This window comes from Heterocephalus glaber, unplaced genomic scaffold (genome assembly GCF_053883595.1).
Source record: "Heterocephalus glaber isolate CG9 unplaced genomic scaffold, H.glaber_assembly_v1.0 deba00001442, whole genome shotgun sequence".
NCBI classification, from domain to species: domain Eukaryota; kingdom Metazoa; phylum Chordata; class Mammalia; order Rodentia; family Bathyergidae; genus Heterocephalus; species Heterocephalus glaber.
In genome coordinates this window covers 21,320,529-21,342,731 of record NW_028258296.1, presented here as the reverse complement: position 1 = coordinate 21,342,731, position 22,203 = coordinate 21,320,529, and the positions used below count along the sequence as shown (strand labels likewise).

Sequence of the window (22,203 nt, the reverse complement as noted above, 5' to 3'; positions counted from 1 at the left end):
TATATTCCATGCTTTTGTTAATGAAAAGATTGATCTGTAACTTCTATTACAAAAACAGTAAAGTGAGGGGAAGTCACATATTTTTAAACCTTATAATTTCATATTATTGTAAATAAGATTATAAGTATTTTATTTAGAATGATTTATGGGATAAATATTCAAATGAAATAATGTAAAGATTATTTTCTTGATTTAAGGGTTTCATTGGCTCTCCTGGAGAAGCAGGACAATTGGGACCTGAAGGAGAAAGGGTAAGAGTATTTCCTTCAAGCATTATTTCTAAAGTGATATATTTGTGATAATGTACAGCAGGGTTCATAAACTCATATATCAGGCAGGTAGTTTTACTGAGTGAACAAGCCAGGTTTAAGAAAAACCAGCTGCTAGAAATGTAAGTAGACTTTCTTAAATCTTACTGAATTTTGTTAAAAGGAAATAATGTGATATGAACATAGATAGTTAGATACTTTAAATTGAATTAAAGATACATATTGAAATATGAAAATATCTAATTGTGAAAATTTTATTTTATAATTCCTTAATCTTTAATTTGAATATAAAGCATTATATGTATTTATAGTAAAGAAATTAGTTTCAGGAGATACATTTTTTGTTTAGTCATGGGACATAGCTGCTCATATATGTACAAATTTATGAATAAAGATAGAATCTTTGCAAAGTACCTTCTTATACTTAAAAAGATTAAGGAAGCTATTGAGTTCTGATGTTGCAACTTTATCATATCTAGTTTTCAATTTTATATGCAGTTCAATTATTTCTACTTTTATTCCTTTATTTATATTCATTGACAATTGAAAAAAAGAGAAATGGTATCAATATATTGTCACAAAGTTTGAAATTAGAATCATTTTCAAAAGTTAGCCTTCCATGGCATCATTATAAGAATACAGTTCAAGCCAAAATTTTCATTTCCAGAAAGTGACTTTTGCAAATGAAAATGAACCAGATTATTCTTTGCTAAATGTATTTTTCAAATATTTAGGTTTTTGAGTAAGTGAATTAAATCATATTTTCTTATAATTACTCATGCATGACCCCACAGAGAAATATTCAGAATTTAAATGTGCTGTAATTACAATCAAAATGCCCAGTCTTCTTTGGTGATACGAGGTGAAGATTTTCCTTGGTGAATATAACAAGTCATTTCTTTCAGTAACAAATAATATCTTCAGCATAATACCACAACCAATCTTGTTAACCTTCATGTGATACAGCAGATTAACAGATGATATATCCCATCTATCATGCAAAGAATTGAATTGCTTCTTCTTGCTCCAAAGAAGTGTATGTACTTTACATTACTAATGACTCTGCTGCTCATGATACAATTCTTTTTTGACTCTTTGACATGAAATTATTTATAATAAATAAATTAATAAATAAACCAATATTGTATATACTTGCAAAAATGTTGTCATCTTGGATTGGATGATATTAAATCCAGTGTAGACACTGGCCATCAATAAGTATAGAGCTATAATCACACTTTATAGTTTTGACCAGTTTGTATGAAAATGTCAAGACATGTCTCAATATATAAGAAAATTTCATGATATTGTACCTGTCATATCTTATGTCATAATATTATTTGCCATGGATGAATGAGCTATCTGGGTGTTTTTATTATGTTATAAAACATGTAAGTTCAGAAAAGCAAAACTAATCCTAGAAAACAGAAAGAAAAAATCCTTTATGTCAGTATTGTATATCTACACATACCCACACATATACACATGTATGTATATGTATGTACAAATGTATATTCATACACATTAATAATATATATAATATATACACACATATATATTTAAAATCTCACATGATTTTGTCTGCATTATTTTTAGGTTTCTCACTGTTGTCTTAGGAAAACTAAGTTTGAAAAACTAAGTATAATATTATTTTATTTAAAAGCTGGTTGTGTTATGTAAAGATACATAAAGTTGCAATGAAATGAATCTTTTTGTCCACTGTGAACTCTTTTGATAGAGAAACATGAGTATTTATCAAACAATTGACATTAAAGTTAAATAGATTATTTCAACTAATGGTAGCTTCTAAAATATCTAAATTTTAGTTCAGGCATTTTGAACATTGTTCTGATAGTTATTTTTTCCTTTTTCCTTTTTTTCTTATTTTTTTTTCTCTGATATGGAGTCTGTGTTGCCCAGGCTGGCCTTGAACTCCTGGGCTCACACAGTCTTTCAGCCTCAGCCTCCAGAGTAGCTGAGACTATAGGCATGTAACACCATGCCCAGCTCTGTTATATTTCTTAGTCTCTGAAGTTTATGAGTAACTACAAATCTTAAGAAATTATAGAAAGTGGGATTTTTCAGACAACAATAGATCACTCCAGTGTATACAGTACTGGCTTTAAAATAAGAAAATTTTAATAATAATAATGGTAATAGTTTATGGTTTATTAAATGGTTTTATATATATGCAAAAAACTGCATACTTTCTATAAATTAATTCCTTTAAATTGGCTACAAAACTTAATGAGATAGGTACAGTTGTTAGTCTCATTATACATGAAGAAAATGAGAAAAACACAGAGAAATAACTTAAACTGAACACAGGTTATAGGAATGAGCCAGGATTAGAACACAAGTATTATGACTCACAAGCCTGGGTGTTTAAGTGCTAACCCTACAGCTCTTACATGACCAGAAATGGATCAGGTGAGATATAGTACAAGATGATATTAAATTGATCCAATCTTCCTCTCCGCCTTGCTTTTTCCAGTGTTAGATTTACCCCGTAAACGGTTTCCTATGTAACTGCACGATAGCCAGTAAAAGGGCTAAATTAACTTTGTTTCTATCCAGAGAGGAAGACAGAGAGGAGGGAATCCTCTTCTAGGAATGGAAAACATGACCTTCCTGTTTGTTTGGGGCATCATTGGTAAAGTGCCTACTTCTGGCCATCAACTACCACTTGGGGGATGTCAGGATCTCACTCCAAAGTACAGATGGGGTAGATTATTGAATAAAATTAAGAATTTGTTTTGAAGAAGGAAAGGGCTGGTTCAGTTGAGTATATTAAAACTTTTCAGAATATCACACTAGTTTGTTTGATAATTAATTCTGCTTTTGGCATACTTTGTTTGTTATTGTTTTTGGTACCAGGGATCAAACTCAGGTCTTTGCGCTTGTGAGGCAGAGCTAAATCCACTGAGCTAAATCCCCAGCCCTTGGCATACTTTATTAACTGATAATTTGAGAAGAAAAGATCTACAGTATCTAGCTCAACAAATTCAAATATACTCATTCAACAAATATTTAGCTGTGACTTTTTTATATTCTAGGGTATTCCTGGGATCCGTGGAAAGAAGGGTATTAAAGGAAGACAGGTAATTTGATTCTTCTTTCTTAAGGTTCAATGTAGAACAATATAATCTAATTTTGTGTTTATTTCTCACTTATTAAAATATGCATGTATTTTGTTTTGTTATTATTGTCATCCATAATCTATCTCATTCAACAAATTTTAATTCTTAAAGGAAAATTTAGATTTAAAAATAACTAAATTTAATACTTCTAACCCATTTATCAAACCAATGGAAGAAACCTTATTTTCATGGGAAGAAACTAAAATTTCACAGAAAATACATGAATGACTTGAAACACTAATGATAGCATAACTCAACTTACTTGTTCATGTAAGAACATGTAAGATCAGAAATCCTAGGGGTTCAATCTCATGTTTTACAGATTTTCAAAATGGCTTCTTCAGAATCTTATATTTTCAGATTTAAAAGTTAAAAATTAAATTTTATTAGGCACTGTACTAAATTCAGAGACACGAGGAAATTCTGACATCACCAAATATTCTGTTATTTAACAAATGAGAAGTTGTGGCCCAGAGATGTACCCTTAGGCTGTCTTAGCTGAGGTAGTATAGCTCATTAACCATCTGCTTTCCACTTGTGCCCTTTTCATTGCCACTCAAAGACTTTTTTAGGGTGAAATATTCTGGGCTACCCTATGTTCTGTAGTCTTTGAGGAGAAAAATTGAGTTTTCTGAAAATTTTACTATACATGAATAAAATCTTAATGACAATGGAAATAATGTATATATTTTAAAACAATAATACACTACAAAATTTTCAATGTCAAGAACAGTAAAATCATAGGGCCCAGTAATGATTTCATTCAAGAAATTAAATGTAAAGGGGGAGAACCCAACAAAAAGAAAAAGTCATGGCAATGACAAGTCAATACGTTTCAGTTATAACCATCAACGTTAATGGTCTCAATTCACCAATCAAAAGAAATAGACTGGCCGAATGGGTCAAGAAGCAAAATCCAACAATACGCTGCATACAAGAAACACACTTCATTCAAAAGGTAACTCATAGACTGAAAGTTAAAGGGTGGAAAACAATACTCCATGTGACAGGAACCCAAAAAAAAGCAGGAGTAGCTATCCTCTTTGCAGATCAAGTAGATTTCAAACCAACACTGATTAAGAGAGACGAAGAAGGACATTACATGCTCGTAAAGGGAAGAATCCAAGAGGAAGAGATGACAATCATAAATATCTATGCACCAAACACTAGTGCACCCAACTATATAAAACAAATACTAATGGACATGAAAAGTCATATATGCACTAATACAATTGTAGTGGGGGACCTCAACACCCCACTGTCACAAATGGATAGATCAACTGGACTAAAAATAAGTAATGAAATACTAGAACTCAATTGAACTCTTGAACAAATGAACTTAACAGATGTTTACAGAGTCTTCCACCCCACAAAATCAGAATACACATTCTTCTCAGCTGCACATGGGTCATTCTCAAAAATAGACCATGTACTCACACATAGAACAGGTTTAAGTAAGTGCAAAGGAATGGAAGTTATCCCCTGTACATTATCAGACCATGGTGCGATGAAATTGGAGATCCATAGCAAAAGAAACTCAAAAAATTTCATAAACACTTGGAAATTGAACAACACACTTCTGAATAACCAATGGGTTACAGAGGAAATTAAAGAAGAAATCAGACAGTTCCTTCAATTAAATGACAATGACAATACAACATATCGGAATCTATGGGACACAATGAAAGCTGTCTTACGAGGGAAATTTATAGCAGTGAATACACATATTAGGAAAACAGAACAAGCCCAATTAAACAACCTGATGCTGAACCTCAAGCTTCTAGAAAAAGAAGAGCAGGACAACCCCAAAGCTCATACAAGGGAGGAAATTATAAAGATCAGAGGAGGAATCAATGCAATGGAGACAAAAAGAATGATACAAAAAATCAATGAAGCCAAGAGTTGGTTCTTCAAAAGAATCAACAAAATTGACAAACCCTTAGCCAACCTTATCAGAAAAAGGAAAGAAAAGGTCCAGATCCATGCAATTAGAAATGAAAAGGGTGAAATTACAACAGACCCAGCAGAAATCCAGAGGATCATCAATACTTACTTCCAGAACCTATACGCCAATAAGATGGACAACACAGAAGAAATGGACAGATTCCTAGATATGTATGAATTACCAAAGTTGAACGAAGAAGACCTAAAAATTCTGAACAACCCAATATCAACCAATGAAATTGAAAATGTAATTAAAAACTTATCAACTAAGAAAAGCCTAGGCCCTGATGGCTTCACTGCTGAATTCTACAAGACATTTAGAGAGGAACTGCTGCCACTACTGTTTAAACTCTTCAATGAAATTGAAAGGGAAGTAATACTCCCAAATTCATTCCTGGAAGCAAGCATCACCTTGATCCCCAAAGCAGAGAAAGACCCAACCGAAAAAGAGAACTACAGGCCAATCTCACTAATGAACATAGATGCAAAAATCCTTAATAAGATAATGGCAAACAGAATGCAGAAGATCATCAATAAGATCATACACCCTGATCAAGTGGGATTCATCCCAGGGAAGCAGGGATGGTTCAATATATGAAAATCAATCAATGTAATACACTATATCAACAGAGCCAAGGACAAAAACCATATGATTATCTCCATAGATGCAGAAAAAACATTTGACAAAATCCAACATGCATTTATGATAAAAACCCTACAAAAAATTGGAATAGATTGTCTCTACCTCAAACTGATAGAAACCATCTATGAAAAACCAACAGCCAATATCACACCAAATGGTCAAAAACTGAAATCCTTCACACTAAAATCAGGAGCAAGACAAGGATGTCCACTATCACCACTCTTGTTCAATATAGTTGTGGAAACATTAGCCACAGCAATTAGACAAGAGAAAGAAATAAAAGGAATAAAGATAGGAAATGAAGAAGTCAAATTGTCATTCTTTGCAGATGACATGATACTCTATGTAGAAGACCCCAAGAACCCCACCAAAGGTCTTCTAGACTTAATAACCAAATTCAGTCAAGTAGCTGGTTACAAGGTCAACACACAAAAATCAATAGTTTTCCTCTACACCAATGAGAGACCCACCGAGAGAGAAATAGGGCAAATAATTCCTTTCACAATAGCATCCAAAAAACTGAAATACCTAGGAATCATCCTAACAAAAGAAATCAAAGACCTCTTCTCTGAAAACTATGGCACTCTGAAAAGAGAGATTGAAGATGATATCAGAAAATGGACAGACATCCCCTGCTCCTGGGTAGGAAGGATTAATATAGTGAAAATGGCCATACTTCCAAAACTGCTATATAGATTTAATGCAATTCCAATTGAGATCCCAGCAGCATACTTCATAGACCTCGAGAAAACAATTCAAAAATTCATTTGGAACAAGAAGAGACCCAGAATAGCAAAAGCAATTCTAGGTAACAGAGACATGGCAGGGGGTATCCCAATCCCCAACCTGCAACTCTACTACAAAGCTACTGTGATAAAAACAGCATGGTACTGGCAAAGAAACAGACCTGAGGACCAGTGGAACAGATTAGAAGATGCAGAAACTATGCCAGACACACTCAGCCATCTCATCTTCGATAAAGGAGCCAAACACCCTCACTGGAGGAAAGATAGCCTCTTTAATAAATGGTGCTGGAAAAATTGGGCTTCAACTTGCCAAAGATTAAAACTAGACCTGCATCTCTCACCATGCACTAAACTAAAATCAAAATGGATTAAAGATCTAAATATTAAAATAGAAACTCTGAACCAGTTGGAACAGAGGTTAGGTAGAACCCTTGAAGCCATCGGTGTAGGAAAAGATTTTATGAACAAAACCTCAGTTGCCCGTGCACTAGCACAAACAATCAACAAATGGGATCTCTTCTTATTAAAAGGCTTCTGCACAGCAAGAGAAACCACCAGCAGTGTGAAGAGACAACCCACAATGTGGGAAAAAATCTTCACCTGCTCTTCCTCAGACAAAGGTCTACTATCTCAAATCTATAAAGAACTTCAAAAGATCAGAACTCCCAAATTTAAAGACCCAATCTGAAAATGGGCATCTCAAATGAACAGACATTTCTCAGACAAAGAAGTAGAAATAGCAAATAAATACATGAAAAAATGTTCAACATCACTGGTCATTCAAAAGTTGCAAATGAAAACAACACTGAGATTCCACTTCACTCCAGAAAGAATGGCTGCTATCATGAAACCCACCAATAACAAATGCTGGTGGGGGTGTGGGGAAAGAGGATCCCTGCTCCACTGCTGGTGGGAGTGTAGACTGCTGCAAGCACTGTGGAAATCAGTATGGAGATACCTCAAAGAACTAGGACTGGAAGTCCCATTTGACCTCACTATTCCACTGCTGGGGATCTTCCCCAAAGAATTAAAAGAATCATACCACAGAGATATATGTGCACCCATGTTCATAGCAGCGCAGTTTGTAATAGCTAAAATTTGGAAACAGCCCAAATGCCTATCAACTGGAGACTGGATAAAGAAAATGTGGGGTTTTTTTATAAAATGGACTACTACTCAGCCATAAAAAATGAGAAATTAGAGACATTTATAGCTAAGTGGATGCACATTGAGGCAATACTCTTAAGTGAAATAAATAGGACACACATGTGTAAATACCGAATAGTTTCTCTGGCGTGAGAAACTGAAAGTGTAAATAAAGACTAAATGTATAATAGGTCATGTGAAATAGGAAGAAAAGGGGCAAAGGGGAAGGAAGTGGGAGAGCTAGGGGAAAGGATAGAAGGGAATGGGATTAATATGAGAAAATGGAAAAATAGGAACAAAATCTTTGTAAATAGGGAGGACTGGAGGGGTTGAAGGGAGGGCTGGGCAAGTGTGAAAAAATAACCAAGAGAGACTATGTAAAGGTGCAAATTTCCAATGATGAATGTCATTATATTGTATACCTAAAATGTCCCAATGATTAGAATGAATAATCGATAATGTAAAATAGGAAGAAAAGGTCCAAAGGGGTAGGGTTAGAGGTAGTGGGAGGGGCAGGGGAAAGGAAAGAAGGGAAAGGAAAAATGCTGAGAAATGGAAAAAATGGAAATAAAGTCTTTGTAAATAGGGAAGGGTGGAGGGCATGAAGGGAGGGCTAGGAATGGGGAAAAAATAAGAACCAAGATGCATTATGTAAAGGTATAATTCCCAATGAGAAATGTAATTGTGTTGTATACCTACAATGTACCAATAAAAAAATTTAATACAAAAAAAAATGTAATACACTATATTCACAGAGCCAAGGACAAAAATCACATGATCATCTCAATAGATACAGAGAAATCATTTGACAAAGTCCAACATCCATTCATGATAAAAATCCTACAGAAAACTGGAATAGATGGTCTTTACCTCAATTTGATAAAAACCACCTATGACAAACCAATAGCCAACATCATATTAAATGGACAAAAACTGAAAACTTTCACTTTAATATCAGGAAAAAGACAGAGATATCCACCGTCACCACTCTTATTCAGTATAATTCTGGTAACCTTAGCCAGAGCAATTAGACAAGAGAAAGAAATAAAAGGAATAAGGATAGGAAAGGAAGAAGTTAGAGTACCATTATTTGCTGATGACATCATACTATACACAGAAGACCCCCACAGATTCCACCTGAAGACATCTAGATTTAATAACCACATTCAGCAGCATAGCTGAATATCAAGTTAACAGTCAAAAATCGATAACATTCCTGTACACAAATAAAAAACTCACCGAAATAGAAATTAGGGAAATAACACCATTCTCGATAGCATTGAGGAAAATGAAATACCTAGGAATCACTCAAATGAAGGAAGTAAAAATCCTCTACATTGAAAACTACAGTACTCTGGAAAATGAGATCAAAGAAGATATCAGAAAATAGAAAGATATCTCTTGTTCTTGGGTAGGAAGAACCAATATAGTGAAAATGGCCATACTTCTAAAAGTATTATACAGACTTAGTGCAATCCTGATCAAAATTCCAACAACTCATCTCACAGAATTAGAGAAAACAATCCTAAAATTCATTTGAAACCAGAAGAGACCTAAAAAAGCAAAGGCAATTCTGGGCGGCAAAGGCAAGGCAGGGGGTATCAAATCCCTGACTTGAAATTATACTACAGAGCTACTGTGATTAAAAAAATAAACCCAGCATGATATTGCCAAAAAACAGACCTGGGGATCAATGTAACAGACTAAAAAGTATGGAAACAACCCCCAAAACACTCAGCCACCTTATCTTTGACAAAGGGGCCAAACATGTTCACTGGAAGGACAGCCTCTTTAATAAGTGGTGCTTGAAAAACTGGCTTTCTACATGCCAAAGATTAAGACTAGACCCACGTCTCTCTCCATGCACTAAACTAAAATCAAAATTGATCAAAGATCTAAATATTAAAACAGAAACACTAAATCTTCTGGAAAAGAGAATAGGTAGAACTCTTGAGGACATAGGGGTAGGCAAAGACCTCCTGAACAAACCCAGACTACATGGGAAATAATACAAAGAATCAGTGCTGGAGATTTAGCTCATTGGTGCTGCCGCCTGCCTCACAAGCACAAGGTCCCAAGTTTGATCCCTGGTACCAAAAAAAAAGAATCAACAAATGGGATCTCATCCTATTAAAAAGGTTTTGCACCACAAAAGAAATCACCAACAGAGTAAAGAGACAACCCAGAGTGAGAAAAGTTTTTGCGAGTAGTCCCTCAGACAAAGGACTAATATCTAGAACATACCAACAATTGGGAAAAAAATCAGACTATCCAAATTTAAAGACCCAATCCAAAAGTGGACATCTGAAATGGATAGACACTTCTCAGATGAAGCAGTACAAATAGCAAATAAATATATGAAAAAATGTTCAACATCACTGGTCATTTGGGAGATGCAAATTAAAGCAACACTGAGATACCATCTGAGATATCTCAACTCTAGAAAGAATGTCTAATATCAAGAAATCAACAAATAACAAGTGCTGGCAAGGCTCTGGGGAAAAAGGAACACCTCTCCACTGTTTTTGGAAGTGAAGATTGGGGCAATCGCTGTAGAAATCAGTGTGGAGATTCCTCAAAAACTAGGATTAGGTGTCCCATTTGACCCAGCTATTCCCCTTTTGGATATCTTCCCAAAATAATTAAAAATGTCATAGCACAGTAATATATGTGCACCCATGTTCATAGCAGCACAATTTGTAATAGCTAAAGCTTGGAAACAGCCCAAATGCCTATTAACTGATGAATATATAAAAAAAGATGTGGGTTTTTTTATACAATTGAATATTATTCAGCCATAAAGAAGGATAAACTTGAGACATTTATAGCTAAGTGGATGCACCTTGAAGCTTTACTCTTAAGTGAAATAAATTTGACACACGTGTGTATTTTCCACATTGTTTCTCTGGTGTGAGAAAGTGAAAGTGTAAATAAGGACCAAAATGTATAATAGACAATGTGAAATAAGAAACAAATTGTTTAAAAAGAAGGAGGAACTAGAGAGGGGAGAAGGGGAAAGGAAGGAAGGAAAAAGAAAAAATGAGAAAAGAAGGAAAAAGGGGAAATGGGGCTTTTGTAAATAATGAGGGGAAAAGGAATTGAAGGGAGGAGAGGGGAATGGGTAATAAAAGGAGTCAAGATACATTATGTACAGATACAAATTCCCTATGATAAATGTGATCATTATGTTTATCTAAATTGTACCGATAAAGTTAAAATTTAAAAAAATGATTACAGGGCTCTTGGATTATGTTGTTCTTTACATTGAAAAATCCATCAAGTTTTACTGCTTTAAAATATATGTATTTGTCATAGATTTAGATCCTTCACAATTATATTTGAAAAACACATGTATCCCATTTTTCTAACATTTATAATAGAAAATGTGTCTGATACTATAAAATATAATGGGTGTTACATATACTTTTTCTTAGGTTTACTACAAAATAATGTGGTCAGATTTGTAAGGAAAAGATAAGTACTTAGAGTAAGATGCAGCTGTAGTCACAATTATGGCAAGTTTGATCTCAGAGACTAGATCTCTAGTTCTAGAATACTATCTCTATGCATAAATATTCCTCTTTATTATTTCTGTTTATTATAAATAAAATCATCAAATAACCTTGACACTAAGGAAAATCATACTAGCTGTATATTATGCATGATAGGATATTTGTATTTTAATTTAGATCATTACAATTCTATGAAAATGGTCCTTTATTAATATTATAAATACACTAAAAAGAAAAATATTCATTGATAATATTTGAAGTGAAAAATAGTATGTTGGATATAAATATGGAAAGTTTCTGTTGTTATTTTAAATTATGTGTATATTTGATATTACATGCAAAGTAGATATTGAAATACATAGGCAGAACTAAAGCCACCGAAAAGACACCTACAAATTTGAAAGAATATAATATAAACCTGGAAATGCTGAAGTGTAAATGTCCCAGTATCTGAAATGTGTGGCTGTGTGTATGTCATAGACTGTACTCTCAGTTTTCTATTAATTTAAAAGTGACTTAAAAGTTTAGGTTGGTTATAGCAATGCCATGGAACTTCATTTTATTTCATTTATTGTCAGCAGAATAATCTTAGAAGATGTATTTCATTATAATATCATTTTTATTTATTTATCTTTAAAGAATTTTCTTTTTATAATTAATTTTTGACATGCATATATAAAAACTGTACCTATTTATTTAATATCATGTGATATTTTGATACATTTACATTGTATAATGTTTAAATCAGATTAAATATACATATCTCTTTGGACATTTATCATTTCCTTATATTGAAAAGACTAAAAATCCTTTCTGGTGGATTTTTGGAATGTAATACCTTATTGTTCTCTGTTGTCACCCTACTGTCCAATAGCCACTCACACTTCTTACTCCAAGCCAGCTACAACTTAGTACCCATGGATCAAACTTTCCCTATTTCTGCGTTTTGAATGACTTTGTCTCCTTCAAATTTTACGTAGATGGAAATGCTCACTTTTCTGAACATGGAGTGTGGTTCAGTTTCAAAAATTTATTATAACATGTAACTTAAATAATGTCTTACTCACTTTCCTTATCTCTGGGACAAAAGACTCAACATCCACAACTTAAAGGAGAGGTTTGTTTTGGACCACAGAAGATTCAGTGCATGCACGGCAGGTTTATACTCAGAAATGGCATGACGAAGGGTCTGGGTGGAGGAAAGCTGCTCAGGTCATGGAAGTTCAGGAAGCAGAGAATGAAGGGAGGAACCAGGAGGGAGGCTTCTGGGTCAAGCCTCCAGTGACCTGTCTCTTCTGGCCCTTCCCCCTAGCATCACATTTAACTAGAGCACCTCTAGGATTCAGCCACCTTTCAAAGCCCTGCCTGTGAGCAAGTGAGGCTTTGGGAAGGAATCCAGGTAGTCACTATAACAAAGAACAATAGTAACCCATAAGTTTTATGTAACATGTTCCACTGTAGAGGGTTGCTGGGTATCAGAGCCAAAGCCTCACGCATCCTAGATAACTGCTCTATCTCTGAGCTACACTCCCACTTCCTACACTTAGATTTTTACAGTCTGAAACTAAAGCCAGAAATTGGTTAAACAAATCATTTCATTTTGTGTATTATGTATGGTAGTGAAATACAGTCAATATAGAAGGCAATAGGTGTGAAATACTGTAAAATCTAAGTTCAGGTGTGTAAGGAGTATAAGCTTCTTTACTGAGCTAGGTTTTCAGGTGTGCACTAAAGCTACATGTTCAATATGAACAGTTTGCAAAATATTAATTGGCATCATATTATATCTATATCTATATATACATATATAGGTATATGGGGAGGGAGGGAGAGGGGAGATTGAGAGAACAGAAACATACAGGAGGTAAAGTCTTGTCCACAACTGTCCAATGATTTAGTAATATTACTAAGGTTAGAGTTTGGGAAATGTTAATATAAATCACTTGCCCATACTGCTGACCAAATTATCACTTATTTCCCAGAGTAAACACTAAGCATGAAATTAATTTTTTATGACCTAACTTACTGATCTTGGTGTTTTTTAAAATAAATTTACGTATAGTCTTACAAATAAGAAAAGTCTTCTCCTACACAGTGGATACATGAATGTTCCTGAAATGGACACATTTTAAATAGTATTGTTTTATTCAAGAGGTAATATTTTTTAAAAGAAGGTAGTTATTATTTTAGCCTCAGATTGTTTTTTCAAATTTAACATGTATGTTGCAAATTATTTCTATTTAAATCTTCCCAGAAAACTCTTTTTTCCCAAAATAAAATACTGTGTGTATTTAGCATCTATAGATACAGGTGATATTTGTCACAGAATGTTCTTTTTTAACCAGGATTTTTATCTTGAAATAAGATAGCTGTTGTAGTAAGAATTTGGTATACTAGGAGTATTAATAATAATTGTATTAATAAATTCATTTGTTTCTTAGTATTTGTTGACATTTGAAATGCTTCTTTTCCCTTTTATAAGATGCTCTTCATTTTAGGATTTCCATATAAGATACTAATCACTATACTTATTTTAAAGGATTTCATGTAAACACAGTTACATTTTGGTACATTTATGTGTGTAATCATGATTTTGGATATGGAAGTATTGCAGTTCTTACCTGTCTCTGTTTGCCTGTCATAACTGGATCAAAACCCTTATTTACCAATTATTACAGGACAACCATGGGACTATAGGTATCTTCAATAAAATTGACCTTTGAAGGTTGAGAAGTCCAAAAGCCATGATTATCCCATCCTTTTGCTCACTTTCTGTGGATATTTGAATTCAACTAAAGTACATTCTCCAGAGATCTCAGATAAAAACAAGGTAGTAGACAAACTTTATTATTTAGGACTTATTAAACACCATAGCATTACTATTCTATTTTACATTCCATACCAACATTATTTGCAAAGAAGATTCTTGGATCTTATCTGATATGGGCCAGTTTCTTTAAAAGCATCAAGCAGCTGTCAATTCATAATAAGAAAGGAAAATTCTGTTTAGAAAAAATAGAGGATACATTTGATAACTTCATACTTCTTATATCATACCTAATTCCAAGTAGCTTCCTTTTTAGTGCAAAGTTTCCAAAGTATTCTGCAATACTCCACTAAGGAAATTCTATAGCTACCTTATGAAAGTATTTATAGCATTCTTAGCTTGATTTAATCAGTGCTTATTTTTTTGTACTAAGCCGCCATGCAAATTTATGTGGCTCCAAAGATCCAAAAACATGTTTAGTAGAACTGATATGCCAGGATCAAAGATGAAAACGAAATGGAAATGGAATTTACTCTCAACAGCACTTAGAAAACTATTGTTAAAATATAGATGTTTTTCAAGGAGATTTTTTTGGACCCAATAGGGAATAGACTATAAGTAATCAACTCTCTACATTTAATGTTTTACAAAGACAAAACTTTTCTTCATATGAAGACAAAAATATGTAAGCTTATAATGGTGGGCAAAATAATATCCTTAAGGCACCCACACTTCAAAAATGTTTACTTTTCTAACTATAGAATGCAACATCTCCTCTTCTCATATATCTTCCTGTCAGAGGAGTCTATTTGAAGTAAACTATAGTTTGGCTTCTAACCCCAATGTTAGAATTTCAGAATACAGTATTAGATCATTCTGTTTGGCATCTGTTATTAGTTTCTATTCTTAACCCAAGACAATCTTAAATACACACTACACAGTAGTACCTCAGATACTTAAATTTATGGGAGAATTTAGAGAAAGTGTATTCTTTGCCTCAGGAAAAAAGTTGAAATTAATTGGACCATAAAGAAAGTACTACTGTCACTAGAGTATTATGGAAAATTGTCATTGAGTTTTAAATTGTTCTTCCTCTTTCAGGAAAAAAATTATTTTCTGGATTCTACTTTAATGGCCATGCTCTGTAGTAACGATATTTTCCTAACTATTGTATGACAATGTGTATGGATGATTCCAGGACTTTAACCCAACCCACAAAGTTGGGATAGGCACGGAGAAAAGTGGACCTCAGATATAACTGATAATTTTGAGGAAGTACAGGATGAGCATGATTTCACAAAAATGTGACACCTACAGTTGAAAATTTAGACAGGTAATTATTTTCAGAGTAGATAATGTAAGGGAAAATTCAGAGAGCCTTACAGGTCATCAAAATCAGAAGTGTTAGTGAATGTATGATATTTAGGCCTATCTTGGGTTTAAGGACTATTTTCTTTGAGGGAAAATGGAAAGAATGGTACATACTGTGTACCAAATCTGGCTTTTGAAGGGAATAAAAAGGCAGATTCCATTCTCAAAATTTCAGTACACATTGAGAACAAGACAGAGGGCAGGGGTTTAGCTCAGTGTTGCCATGGCTGCCTGGCAAGCACAAGGTTCTGAGTTTGATTTCCAGTATTAAAAAAAAGAAAAGAACAAAGCAGGAAGTTGAATTTAGGAACAGAGGCCCAACTTAGCTAAGCCTGCCTTGAACCTGTCTCCAAGAATTGGGCTAGAACTACTTAAGTTCTCCCTACCAAAGCTCAGAATTAGTCTCAACTGTGAAGAGAGGCTTGACCTTTCAAGTGTGGATCAAATTGTCCTAGCTGTAGCGAGGAAAAGAAGAATGAATCATCACAGTACCTTTCACACTATAGCTTTCTCCTACAGTGGTCTTGTTTCATTTTTTAAAATAATATTATCGACCAGGCAGTGAAGTTTTATTTATTTATTAGTTTGTTTGTTTGTTTATTTATTTTTGAGACAGAGTTTCACTATGCAGTTCAGACTGGCCTTGAATTCACTGTGTAGCCCAGGCTGGCCTCGAACTCCGATGATCTCCTGCCTCAGCCTCTCAAATGGTGGGATTACAGGCATGTGCCACCATGCCAGGCTTGTTTCATTTTTGAAGGATTTTAAAATACCAGTATTTTTGGTAATATACATTGATGTATGGAATGTGTGGAAGTAATACATAGATTTTACCATTTCTGTATCTCTTTTCATTGCTTAGTCTTGGAAAAAAATGTATTTCTATTAAGTTCAGTCATGCTTAGTATACTTTTCAAATAAAATTTATTTTGAGTGTATTTTTATTACCAGTGTTTAATGATAATTTTTATTTACCTCTCCTTTACATTGAATATGTTGTTTTTAAACCTTATTCTAGAAAAACAAGAATATGTTCTCCACAAGAAATTTGTATTGATTTTACTTTTTAAAAAATTTTGTTATTGTAGTCATTATTACTAGTTGATGAGTCTTTTGGGCTTCATATTTTCCTAATCTTTTTATATGCATTATTTTTTGTAATTTCTTTGTAGAGCTATGAAAATAACACTTTTAGAGCTAGAAAAATATTCTCCTGATCGTTTGTAAAACTAGGAAAAGAGCCCTAAGAAATTTTCCATTGTTCAAAGACATTTAAGTACACTACCAAATATAGTATCTCTGAGTGATCTAAAATGTTAACCCCACCTATATATGCCAGCAAAACAAATCTAATATATTTTCTTTGGGTTTAGTGTTTGATAGCTACCATGTTTGATACCAGTACCATCATTAGGCTCCGGCGAGAGAGAAACTTACTCTGGACTCTACACTTTTGAAAACCCTGCATATCACAAACAAATACAATAAACATATAGAGAATGCCCATATCATTCAGGATCTAGCACTCAGCACTGGCATAGCATGCCCTGTATTTCTTGTTACTATGTATTGGTTATCTGTAATCATGTGACAAGTTGCTTCAAGTGAATGAGAACTGAATAAATATATATAATTTCTTAATTTCCATGAGTTAGTGGCTTACTGGCATAGCCAGTTATACTCAAGATTTTGGCTGGAGCTACAGTCATCTAAAGGCTTAACTGGGCATGTAGGATCTGCTTTTATGGTAGCTTACTTACTGGCTGACTAAGTTGGTGCTAACTCTGAATGGAAGGCTTGCCTTCCTCCACTCAAGGGCTGCCTGAGTATCTTTAAAACATGATTTTTGCTCCCTTACCCTGAGTGTGAAGAGGAAGTGCATAGAGAATCTCTTACAATATAGTCTCATAAGTCATACCCTGTCCCTTCTATCTTTTGTTGGTCAGCCATGATTCAAGATGTGAGGAGCCACACATGAACATGAGTACTAGGAAGTATAGATCACTGGAGTCCATCACTGAGGCTAGATACCAGTTTAATTTCCTTTAGGCCTCACATCTTTTTTGCCTGTATCTTCGTATCTTAATACCATAAGGTATGTAGAAGGTACCATTCCTGCCATTGAAGACAGAAATTGTGGTGAGGTTGTGATGAAGATTTGATCAGGCAGTAAGGGGAAAGATAAATTAGTTATCTAATATTCTTCTCAGCATGAATGCAGTTTTGCATGATGAAATACCGTTTCCTGATAATTTAAGACTATTTTCCTGCTTCTCATCTTGTTGTGATTTGTGGTTCCAGAGGTAGCAGTATGAATGTGTTATTTCCAATAGTTTCACTTGGAGACAGAAATATTTTGTATTAAACAATAATGTTCTTAAATTTATGTTAGCACAAATATATGAAGCATGGTAAAAATTCTTTGCATTGACAACCAGTCATGAAGTACTACGATGAGAATGTTTTAAAAATATAAATATGTAATGGTATTAACTCAAAAAATGTAAAGGTAAACATAAAACTTTTAATATATTTAATTTTGGTATTCATTAATTAAACTTGCAATAAAATACCAGTAGATCTTTAAATTTTTCAAAATTAGAAAAAAGTATGAATAGACTTAAATTGAGCATTACCTACAGTAAAATTTGCAAATAAGACTTTACATATTCTCTATTTAAAGAGGATTTAATTATACATTTAATTAGTTTTCTATTTCAATTGCTATCTACCTAATACTACAAACTCAGCAACTTCAAACAGTACCTATTTATAATCATTAGGCACCAATCTAAGTGTCAGTTGGATTGCATTATCATCTGGAGGCTTGAGGAAAAGTTCACTTCAAACTCATTCAGGTGTGAGAAGTTATTTCATTGAGATTGGAGAACGTAGAGCCCTAGCTCTTTGCTGACTCTTGGCTGTAAGCCCACCCTCAAGTATCATAGACTGTCGGTTCCTAGAGGTCACTCAAGGTCCTTGCCACATGGGTTTCTCCGATACAGCTGCTTACATCATCAAGCAGGCAGGAAGTCTCGAGTTTCAGCTGTTAAGACAGATAGTTACATGGTGTAATATGATTATAGCACTGACAGCCCAATCACTTTTGCTATATGATGTTTGTTAGACAAAGAGTTATAGGTGCTACCCACACCCAAAGGAAGGATGTGATTCAAAGTGTGAACACTCTAGGAAGCAGAAATCACTCAGTATCATTTTAGATTCAGTCCATCATATTGATCTACAGAAATAAATGAGAAAATTATTTGAAACTTGACGAAATCAGATGAAATCCCTGAAATATCATAATTTTTATATTATAAAACTTTATGTCAGGATAAAACAAAATGTAAAAACCAGAACTAAACATAATATAGAAGCAATTCTGTCATGCTTATTAGAAGATGAAAATTAATAAAAATTTCAGTGGGCAATAAAGAGGAAAATTCTGCAAATTTCCTATCTCTACTTGATGTTAATCCTGGAAAATGGCCATTACATCATTTGGTAGTGTGAGGGTATTTCTAAGAAAGAAAAATTTGAGTTAAATTAATAATTACAATATTCCATTAGGTGAATGTGACAGACAATATTTTATTTTGTAGTAAATTCTTTCAAGTAGAGAAAATGTAGAAACTTCCTTGTGTATTCTAAGACTGAAGGCAAACTGTTTTATTTCCAACAAATCATTAAGATAAATTTTTGGCAATGAAGATATGTGCCTATAAACATTTAGATTCTTCATTATAAGACTACAGAACCTCATCTACATTAAAAAATAAACTTGAGTAAGGCGGTTAATAGAATTAAAATAATACTTGAATAAACAATTAACAAGCAATGAAATACTCAACAATATAAAGCATTAGAATGATTTTCTTTTGAAGAAAATATTATATATCCAATATATGGCCAAATTTAAAGTTTTATGGTGTTAACTTTATAATATTTCATAATACAAGTGTCTAAATTTCATGGAAATTATTTCAAAATTTAAGATATGATGATCAACCTGTAAATAGAATAAAAACTAATAAATTATTTTTACTTATATTGGATAATTAAAAAGGAAATGAATGTATAATAAACTGAGAAGAAAAATAATACATAAAAAATTTAAAGCAGATATTAGTTCACCTAAATTGTTTCAGGGGCAATATCAAGATGAACAACTAATACATGCTGTTGAACTACCAGAAGAAAAACAGGAAGTTAAAATTAACAAGTCTTTATTATTTGTGTGTTGCTTGTAGAAGATACAGGTTTTTAATGAGTAAAGTACTGATCACAGTTCTCACCTTTCTTTCCTCTTCATTTTCTCTCTCCCAGGTAGAGAGAAATCACAAACTTTGTGGGAAGCTGAGGCATTGAATGGGTTAGAGAGGGCAGTGAGTCCTAAGTAGCACACCTAGGCAGTCCTGACCAAGTCCCCAAGAAGGTTTTCGGTAATCTGGTTCCCTTTATAGAATGGGGTTTTTTAAAATTTTTTAAAAATATTTTCCCCATTCCTAGCCCTCCCTTCACGCCCTCCACCCTTCCCTATTTACAAAGACTTTATTTCCATTTTTTCCATTTCTCAGCATTTTTCCTTTCCCTTCTTTCCTTTCCCCTGCCCCTCCCACTACCCCTACCCCTTTGGACATTTTCTTCCTATTTTACATTATCGATTATTCATTCTAATCATTGGGACATTTTAGGTATACAATATAATGACATTCATCATTGGAAATTTGCACCTTTACACAGTCTCTCTTGGTTCTTATTTTTCACCCTTCCCCAGCCCTCCCTTCAACGCCTCCAGTCCTCCCTATTTACAAAGATTTTGTTCCTATTTTTCCATTTTCTCATATTAATCCCATTCCCTTCTATCCTTTCCTCTAGCCCTCCCACTTCCTTCCACTTTGCCCCTTTTCTTCCTATTTCACATTACCTATTATACATTTTAGTCCTTATTTACACTTTCAATTTCTCACGCCAGAGAAACTATTCGGTATTTACACATGTGTGTCCTATTTATTTCACTTAAGAGTATTGCCTCAATGTGCATCCACTTAGCTATAAATGTCTCTAATTTCTCATTTTTTATGGCTGAGTAATACTCCATTTTATTAAAAAAAAAACATATTTTCTTTATCCAGTCTCCAGTTGATAGGCATTTGGGCTGTTTCCAAGTTTTAGCTATTACAAACTGTGCTGCTATGAACATGGGTGCACATATATCACTGTGGTATGATTCTTTTAATTCTTTGGGGAAGATCCCCAGCAGTGGAATAGCGGGGTCAAATGGGCCTTGCAGTCCTAGTTCTTTGAGGTATCTCCATACTGATTTCCACAGTGTTTGCAGCAGTCTACACTCCCACCAGCAGTGGAGCAGGGTTCCTCTTTCCCCACAGCCCCACCAGCATTTGTTATTGGTGGGTTTCATGATAGCAGCCATTCTTTCTGGAGTGAAGTGGAATCTCAGTGTTGTTTTCGTTTGCAACTTTTGAATGACCAGTGATGTTGAACATTTTTTCATGTATTTATTTGCTATTTCTACTTCTTTGTCTGAGAAATGTCTGTTCATTTGAGATGCCCATTTTCAGATTGGGTCTTTAAATTTGGGAGTTCTGATCTTTTGAAGTTCTTTATAGATTTGAGATAGTAGACCTTTGTCTGAGGAAGAGCAGGTGAAGATTTTTTCCCACATTGTGGGTTGTCTTTTCACACTGCTGGTGGTTTCTCTTGCTGTGCAGAAGCCTTTTAATAAGAAGAGATCCCATTTGTTGATTGTTTGTGCTAGTGCACGGGCAACTGAGGTTTTGTTCATAAAATCTTTTCCTACACCGATGGCTTCAAGGGTTCTACCTAACCTCTGTTCCAACTGGTTCAGAGTTTCTATTTTAATATTTAGATCTTTAATCCATTTTGATTTTAGTTTAGTGCATGGTGAGAGATGCAGGTCTAGTTTTAATCTTTGGCAAGTTGAAGCCCAATTTTTCCAGCACCATTTATTAAAGAGGCTATCTTTCCTCCAGTGAGGGTGTTTGGCTCCTTTATCGAAGATGAGATGGCTGAGTGTGTCTGGCATAGTTTCTGCATCTTCTAATCTGTTCCACTGGTCCTCAGGTCTGTTTCTTTGCCAGTACCATGCTGTTTTTATCACAGTAGCTTTGTAGTAGAGTTGCAGGTTGGGGATTGGGATACCCCCTGCCATGTCTCTGTTACCTAGAATTGCTTTTGCTATTCTGGGTCTCTTCTTGTTCCAAATGAATTTTTGAATTGTTTTCTCGAGGTCTATGAAGTATGCTGCTGGGATCTCAATTGGAATTGCATTAAATCTATATAGCAGTTTTGGAAGTATGGCCATTTTCACTATATTAATCCTTCCTACCCAGGAGCAGGGGATGTCTGTCCATTTTCTGATATCATCTTCAATCTCTCTTTTCAGAGTGCCATAGTTTTCAGAGAAGAGGTCTTTGATTTCTTTTGTTAGGATGATTCCTAGGTATTTCAGTTTTTTGGATGCTATTGTGAAAGGAATTATTTGCCCTATTTCTCTCTCGGTGGGTCTCTCATTGGTGTAGAGGAAAACTATTGATTTTTGTGTGTTGACCTTGTAACCAGCTACTTGACTGAATTTGGTTATTAAGTCTAGAAGACCTTTGGTGGGGTTCTTGGGGTCT

The 22,203-nt window shown here is 34.1% G+C and overlaps 1 protein-coding gene across 4 annotated transcripts in view; it reads left to right on the top strand.

Moving 5' to 3' along the window:
* Col24a1 (collagen type XXIV alpha 1 chain) overlaps positions 1-22,203 on the top strand; it is a 313,236-nt gene that overhangs the window by 58,767 nt on the left and 232,266 nt on the right. For all 4 annotated transcript variants that reach the window (XM_021255434.2, XM_004841343.4, XM_021255435.2 and 1 more), the window contains exons 12-13: positions 198-251; positions 3,326-3,370. In XM_021255434.2, coding sequence (XP_021111093.1) covers positions 198-251; positions 3,326-3,370 — 99 coding nt within the window. The remainder of the gene's footprint in view (positions 1-197; positions 252-3,325; positions 3,371-22,203) is intronic.